Source organism: Leishmania donovani, chromosome 19 (assembly GCF_000227135.1).
Source record: "Leishmania donovani BPK282A1 complete genome, chromosome 19".
Taxonomy (NCBI): domain Eukaryota; phylum Euglenozoa; class Kinetoplastea; order Trypanosomatida; family Trypanosomatidae; genus Leishmania; species Leishmania donovani.
Genome location: NC_018246.1, coordinates 383,817 through 391,881, shown reverse-complemented (window position 1 = coordinate 391,881; position 8,065 = coordinate 383,817). Strand labels below are relative to the sequence as shown.

The following is an 8,065-nucleotide window of genomic DNA, read 5'->3' as shown; positions in this document are numbered from 1 at the left end:
CGCGGCTGATGCAGTCCCACTGGCGCAGCAAGCCCACAGGCAAAGCCGCTAGTCGCGCTCCTGCGATTTACCTTTCTCATGTACGCCGCGGCGCTGGTGGCCCTCAGAGGTGGCGATATGTCGGCCGAGCTCGTGGTGCCGAGGCGGCTCACCGTGCCGGCTGCCCACAACCGACGCGCGCAAGAGGGAAACATGGCTCGGCACACTGCGGGCGCGTTTCACACAGTTTTTTGTTTGTTCAAGGGTGGATTCTTAGTAGATTCAGAGGGCTGAAAGTTCGGAAGGGGAGATTGGTGTGGAGGTGGAGGGGAGTGCTGCGTGTGCGTGTATGGGTATGTGTGCCTTGTTATGCTACTGATATCACCTGAGCAGCGAATCTGAGAGGGAGTGGTGGGGATGACGGTGCCGAACAACACAGGCTGGATGCGCGGTGCTAAGATGGGAAGAGGAGAGCTACAGTTGAGGAGGAAAAAGCAGAACCCAAAAGATATATCGGACGAAGCGCGCAAACTGTCGGGCTTATGAGGAGTAAAAGAGAAGGAGAGATGTAAAAGGAGAGTGAAAAAAAAAAAACAACAACAACGGAAGAGAGGCAACAGAGACACGCGAAACGGGGATCGACGCCACGAGAGACGGCTAAAGTGTGAACGAGAGAGAGAGAGAGAGAGCTAGAAATACCCCGAAAAACAAAATAGAGTATGTAATCACGCAGCTCTGGGAGCTCGTAATTAGCTTCTCAAAGAGTCGTGAGCAAGCAAACAGCGAACCCGGTTCAAACACGGTATCACACTGCAGGAAGGAAGATCCCTCAAGAATTTGAGCGCCTGACAGTGTGTCCCTGTGTATGTGTGCAAGTTTTAATGCACAGATCGCATATCGAGTGTGAAACAGATGCAGTGAAAGAGTGCAGCCGTTGTAGCCTCAGCGTATACTTATGGAGAAGTAAAGTCAGTAAACAAGAAAGCAAGGGCGAGAAAAAAGAACACAACGGAGAAGCGACGTAAGTTGGAGTGAAAAAGCATAGCATGAAGCACAAGCTCTACAAAATAGAGCAAAAAACGCACTGGAATCATCATACGGTGCAGCATACATATTGGGACAGATTGTATGGATGCTCAGGCCCACCACACATGACGTGCACGCTGCGTCTTGCCCTGAGAGCTATAGCAATGAGACAGCACGGGAGGGATCTTACAGCTGAACACACGCTTCGAAGAGCCACAACGCGCACTGAGCTTCACCAGATTTGCATCCGAATTTTTTATCAGCTTCAAACTCAACGTGAGAACACGAGACAAATTGAAGAACACACGCAAAAAGCAGAATATATAGCGAATATGTCGGCATACTGCTGCGCTGTTTCCTGAAGAGCCCCGCGCACGGCAAACTACAGCAAGCGCGGAAGGCAGTGGCCGAGCTGGTGAGTGGAGGTGAGGTGTATGACAAGCAAACAAAGGAGCAAAGACCGTGCACACACCTCCACACATGCGCGCGACGCTCCCCTCCAGCTTACACCCTCGCCTGCCACCGCACACGCCAGCACAATCAAGCGTAAGTATAGCAAACGAATTTATTCACGAGAAGCACATACAAAACGCGGGGAAACAAGAGGACACGCGGCGATGGTTACGGCGGCGTTATTGCGAGCGGCTACCTCACAGGCGCGTCTCTCTGCGTACCCCCGCGTGAACTTGTCCGTGGCTGCCAGCATTGCACCGTCAGCACACGCCACAGTCGCTCATACACATGCACAGGACACCGTACATACGTCGCATGGTCATATGATTTTTTTTTTTCCCAGAAGCGTAAAACAACAACAAAAAAAGAGAAATGGCGATCGCATAGCGTGGTGGAGGCACTTTTCATACGTTTTGAAGTATTTTTCCCGTTTTCATAGTTATAGTGCCAAGTTAGACCAACAGCTGAAGCACAAGCGTGCAGTCACGCGCGTAGCGCATCATGTGGATATATGACAGAAGAGAGATGCTCTGAACAGATGAAAAATACGGGAGGAACAAGGGAGAGACAGCGCAGAGGGCGGATGCACCAAACTGGCACATGGAGACTGAGAGATAAGCCTGAGCACAGCATCGAGAAGCGCGAAAAAGCAGGCAGGGTGCCAGCCCTGATCGTGTGACTCAGCTCTGCAGTGCCCTGCGGCGGCTCGGACCGGCGCCCAGTCGGGTGGTTTATATTTGTTTGCTCCATCTTTCTTTGGAAGCTCCGTTTTGGTGGGGTCGCAAGTGGCGGCAAACGCTAGTCCTATGCGCGCACATACACGCAGTCTGCGCGGCCACATCGCGAGGGAGAAAAAAATGGAGAGTACCTGGGGGAATGCCGAGGCATGAGGCAATTAATGCGTCGCAGGGAGGGAGAGCACGAAAAAAAAGGTAAAAAAGAAAACTCGAAAAACAAAAAAAAAAGAAATGAGGGAGCGAGGAAGAAAGCGAGTTATGTACTAGTCAGCGGACGAGACAGAAAACAAGCAAAAAAGAGAGAGCACCATATAGAGAGGGAGGGTGAGTTGGCAACGCTTGCACAGAATCTGCCGCTGGCGGTCGTGGCAGAGTCGCACGACTCTGCCGACGTGTGTGTGCGCACTTGTTCGAGCTCACGCAGCGGTTGCATGGCGCGGCATGCACGCCGCGCGCATGTAGCCGCGGGGCCGCCGCGCAAAGGCGCACATACGTACACGGTGGCAGCGGGTGTGCGGAGTGTTTCTGCGCGTACGTGTCCGCGCGCGCTCACAAGCAGAACGGCAGACGGACCGGCGTCTCGTGCTCACCCTTTGGGCGGCTCAAATCCTCCTTCGGCTCCGACACGTCCGCGGGGCTCTTGCCGCTGTTGTAGCGCACGTGCATGGTGCACACGGCGATAGCGGCGGCCTGGCACTTGGGGGCAGCAAAACGGAACATCGTGGATGAGGCGGTGGTGGTGCTGTGGGGTGGGTGTGCTGGAGGGCGTGAGGGAAAAACACAAAGAGCAGGTAGCGCTGGCTGAAAATGTAGGTTCTGGTTTTTGGTGATCGTGGTTGCACAGGACGAAAATGCGTCGGCTGAAACTTCTTTTTTTTTTGTTAGAATGGTAAGCATGGAAGGGAAAGTGAGGAGAAGCGGAAATACGAGAAAGCCAAAACCTCGTGAGGGAGAATAGGCCTTGATCAGTTCAGCAACAGCTGCGTAGTAAACCCACTCTGCGACTCTAGATCTGCGTGTGGTCTTGGAGGCTAGAAGTTGCGGGGCTCGAACTCTCGGAGGATGATGCACTAGCAGTCTGGCAGTAAGCAGTCTACGAATAAGCGAACTACTGCTTATGCGCCGTAGGCGACAAACATTACTGCCGATTTCTGCGCTGTACTGCGCAAAATAGAAAAAAGCTTCATTATTGCTTGTAATATCCATGCCACAGTTCCGATCAGTCGCTGCTGCGTCTTGCGGAAATAGCAAACACGGATTCGTTTTATCGAGAATGCGTGACAGTAGACTGAGGATTCAATTGTCTTCCTTCGCTTCAGTCTTACGGAAGAGTTTGCTCTGTGGCACAGGCAGAAGAATCGACAGAGAGCGGCGTGAGACACAGGAGAGAAACTCAACTGCAGAGCTAGCTGAATATAAAGCAAACGCCTCCCTTGATTAGCAGAGCGGCTATTGCTTCGAGAACTTACTGCCTTCTTGAAAGCTTGCAGATGGCACAGCGCTTCCATGCCGCCCGGTCCGTGTGTTTCGCTCTCTCCGAAGACGACACCACACTATGGTTCGCTAGCGCAAGCGCCGGGCCACAAGACGATTTGCTGGGTGCCTTTCCGCGTACGAAGTATCGTCCTTGCTTCGCAACCGACGTTTTTCGAGTGGCTTTGTCTTCGGCGCCCCGGGGTGCAGGGTTGGCCGGCTTTTCGGGCTTGGGGTGTCGTTCGTGTGGCTGCGGTGTTTTTTGGACCGCGGCAGGGTGGGGGCTCGGCGGTGCCGCGCACTCGTGGTGGTGGTGGGGGGGGGGGCTTGGGCTGCCCTTCTACGCCCCGGGTCAGCCGGGCAGGGCCTTGGGTGGCGGGGTGAGGAAGGGGTGGGGGTTGGCGGGAAAGAGGCGCGGGGCGGAGAGGAACCGTTGGCAAGGAGTGATCGTAGGCAGGTGCCTGGGGTGACCGTCCGTCACGGCACTCGGTGCCTTGTCATTCTTTGGTATTTGTTTCTTTTTTCTGGTATTCGGTGCTTCGTGTTCTCCAGAGTTCGGTGGCTGAGATACGTAGGAACAGGAGGCAACGAATCTTAACTCCATGAGGCGGGTGTGATTCGTACCCGTACGCCATCGCTATGTAACGCGGGGCAGTACAGCACACCCGCGAGGGAGAGGCAGGCGGAGAGGAATGGTGGAAAAGAGCAAGTAAACAACAGCACCGACCACCAACACTCAAGCATACGTGTACAAACAACAAACAGACAAGTGCAACACGCAAACACCTAAGCGGATTGACGAAGAGAGGAGGACGCACATATGCGTGCGCGTCACGCCCGTCAAGCCTTCAGGGCCCTGCATACATTCACACCAGGAGACGAGCAGCACGCGTGCTAAGTAGCACCAGCAGAGGATGTCAAATAAGAAAAGGTACGCGTTCAGGACACGCATGGAAATGGGCAAGTAGTAGAAGCATTCAACGAGCAGCAAGGAAGAGCTAATGGATCAGCAACAGTGCAAGCACCACAAACCAAAGCAAGGGTGCTCGCAACAAAAAAGAAGCAGTAGGTAAAGAACCAAACAGAAAGACTGAACGGCACACACACACACACTCACTCGCACACACGAAAAACAATCAAGCAAGGGGCACACACACACACCGGGGCGCAGGGGGGAAAGGAAGGTGTAGGAAGAGGAAAAGCGGGAGAGAGGGGGAGGGAGGTGGAGTGTGAAGCGCAGACACAGATGAAAAGGAAATAATAGGAACGCTTCTGTCAACTTCACTAACGTTACGCACATACTCATTTTTTTTTCTTGTATGATTTATGGATTTCAACTCTTTTTTTTTTTATCGTCTCTGTTTCTTCGCCACGCCTCAGCGAGATGGGCGTGGCGGCAGTCCCGCTGCTGCGTTTTTCTTCTTTTGCTTTTTTGTTGTTGTCGGCTATGTTTGTACATCGATGGGGCCGTCGTCACAGGGGTCCTCCGTCCGAGCATCCTCGTCCGTGTTCTTGTCCGGCCTATCCTCGTGCTCGTATGCATTGTCTTCCGTGCCGCCCTTGAGCGGGGCCTGCATATCACTACACGCGTCATCTACGGACATCAGCGATACCTCGCTGCGCGCCTCATCGTTGTCGTCGTCTCTGCCGCCGCCATCTGCCTCGTTGCCGGCTGAGAGGGAGTGCGCTGTCGCCGCTGTGCCCATGTGGTTGTCAGGCAGTATGGTCCGACTCCCAGCGAAGTAGCCACCAACGTAGTCGTTGGCTGTCTGCCGTGCAGAGCGGAAGGCGTAGGCACTGATGCTGCCAAGCGTCCGCAGGACGTCGGGTGTGTGCTGCGCCGCTGCAGTGAGGGTGTGGGCGCTGTACCCTGGCGCCGCCGCAACGTAGTCGGCGGAGCGCTCCACCACAACATGCGACATCAGCTCCACCTGCTTCTTAAAAGAGTCTGGCTTGTTCAGGGCGGTAGAAAGCCGGCACAGCTCCTCGGTGGTCATCACGTGGTAGTAGTAGAAGCCGTCATCGAGGATGCACAGGTTGGCGCTCTTCAGGTGCTGCAGCACGTTGTTGCGTCGCGCGCGGAGGCAGTTTTGGTAGCACGGTGCGCAGACGCGGACCCACTTGTGCTGCCTCGAGCGGCCGTGAAGTTTGTCGGCCGCGTCCTCGGTGTGCTCCAAGGACGGGTCGCGCAGCTGCCCATCGTCGTCCAGCACCAGGACAGTGTCCTGTACCTCCGCCTCTTTCTCCGGCTGCAAGTTGGGCGAGTCGCCTGCGCCGCCGTAGCCGCGACGCGGGTATGTGTGCTCGTCGAAACGTTCCTCCACCAGCTCATGCGTGTCTTCGGCGGTGATGTGGGCGGTGTACTCGGACTTGATGATCACCCGGTGCTCCACACCGACGGAGGCGCGCCCCGTATCCTGCGGCGCCGCCACGTAGGACGTGTCCTGCTTCTTGCCAACATACCGGCTGCACTCGGCGCAGCACAGGCGACCGCAGCGGCGGCAGTGGTGGCGGCGGGTGAGGTACGAAAAGAGTCGCCGGCAGCGGTAGCACCCGCGGCGCTCCTCGTTGCCTTCCCACCGCTCGTGCTGCTGAGCGTGGCGGCAGAGAAGTCGGTCTGCCTGCTGCAGCAGGAGGCCGCGCCGGCTGTACAGCTCCGCGACGCGCCGACTCAGTCGACGCAGCTCCTTCTTCTCCTCGTCCGTGAGGGCGAGCGGCTGCGGCGCGCCAGCGGAAAGGGCTGCCCGTGTCTCCTGCTGCTGCGTGTCGTCCACGACGGTTGGTGGCGTGGCTTTCGACAAAGAGAGCCCCGATTCAGGCGCGGCTGGTGTGAGGGTCGGCGGCAACGCGGATCCTTCTAGCGGCGACGTGGCCGAGCCGCACGCGGTCCGCGCCCCCGAGAAAGGCTTCGCGGACGACGTGAGCTGCTGCTGCTGTTGGAGCGACATGCGGCCAACCGCTGAGGTTGACGGCGGCAGCGACAGCATCCCCCCGTTGTCGCTGCGGGCGTAGGGGGCCGAGTAGGCGGGAAGCATGTTCGGCGTCGTCTGCACCGAAGGCGGCGTTGACTCGGGCCGAAAGCGCGCCGTGTACGATCGTCGAGCTGCCATGGAGCTGCATGTGAGCAGGCTAGCCCGTCCGTCGTCATCCAGCTCGTCTTCCTCAAAGAACTGCAGCGACGGCGGCGGCAAGCACGGCTGCAGGGATGGTGTGCTCTGGGCCGTGGTGGAGCGCGAGGAGCGAAAGGTTCCTGCGTCGCACCATTCCGAGTCGTTGTCGAGGATCTGCTGCTGCGTGTAGCGCCGCGCGCTTGCGAGTCGGCTGCTGATGCCGTTGCGCGGTGATGGCATGACGCCACCTGGCTCGTGCATTGGGTTTGTCTGCCGCTGTGACTGATGGCCGTCTGCGCTCGTCCCGATCGCATCCACGTCGCCGGTGGTGCCTTCCGCGTTGGTCAGGGAAGCCGCTGCAACGCCGCCGTGAATGCTGCTACTGCCGTTGCTGGCCACGGTGTCCCTGTGGCGATGCACACCGGATGGCACGGGAGAAGCGGTTGCCAGTGGAGACGGGCGCCTCGGTAGAAGTGGGGACGCCGGTACCACCTCACTGACATCATCCCCGCTCAGCCGAGCACGCTCGCGCAGCACACACAGGCGCGCGACGCGGCGCCGCAGAACGCGCACCAGCTGCGTCAGCCGCACATGCAGTCGCTGCATCTCAGGCAGAACACCGGTCATAACGTGCGATTCGGGGTCGAGTTCGACGTAGAAAAGCTCCCCCGCGTTGTCGGTAGCAGGTGCCGCAGCCGCGGCGACGGCCTCGGCGAGGACCGCGTCGTCGCGCTCTGCGTCCTCGTCGCCGTCGTCAAGGAGCAGCAGCCCTGCTCCGTCGCTCGACGTGCAAGCCGCCAGGTCCTTTTCCGTCGCTGTCGCTGGAGTAGCCATGCCCGTCACCGTCAGAAGACCCGCTGCTGGAGACGCATCTGATTCGCTGGACGACGACGCGGAGGAATGCGAAGGCGCAGGCGAGGCACTCGTCACCCCGTTGGCGTTGACGCCGCCGCCGCTGTTGGTCATGTCCTCGTCGGCATCTCCTCCGGCGAGCGATGACGCGGTGCGCTTCATTTGCTTCGGCGAGGAGGCAGCGCTAGTCGCTGCCCCCTCCCGCCCGCATGTCTTGTGCGACACCGCGAGCTCATTGGATACAACACTTCCGCCGTTGGTGCTGCCGCTGCCACCGCTGATCTTGCTGGCTTCTGGTAGATCTCCTGGCAAGGCCACCTGAGACGCCTGCATACACCGCTGCTTATTCTTGCGTCGGTTGGAAGGCATGCCGCGCACTCACAGGTTGCGTGCACACGTGCGTGTTGAGGTAGAGTGTTGAGGGGGAGGGGAGGA

The 8,065-nt window shown here is 57.9% G+C and overlaps 1 protein-coding gene across 1 annotated transcript; it reads right to left on the bottom strand.

Moving 5' to 3' along the window:
- Positions 1-5,113: 5,113 nt before the first annotated feature.
- On the bottom strand, positions 5,114-7,405 carry LDBPK_190930 (hypothetical protein, conserved; the record flags this gene model as incomplete). Its single annotated transcript, XM_003860221.1, has 1 exon — positions 5,114-7,405. The coding sequence occupies one exon, from the start codon at positions 7,403-7,405 to the stop codon at positions 5,114-5,116; it is 2,292 nt and encodes a 763-aa protein (XP_003860269.1).
- Between the last annotated feature and the right edge of the window lie 660 nt (positions 7,406-8,065).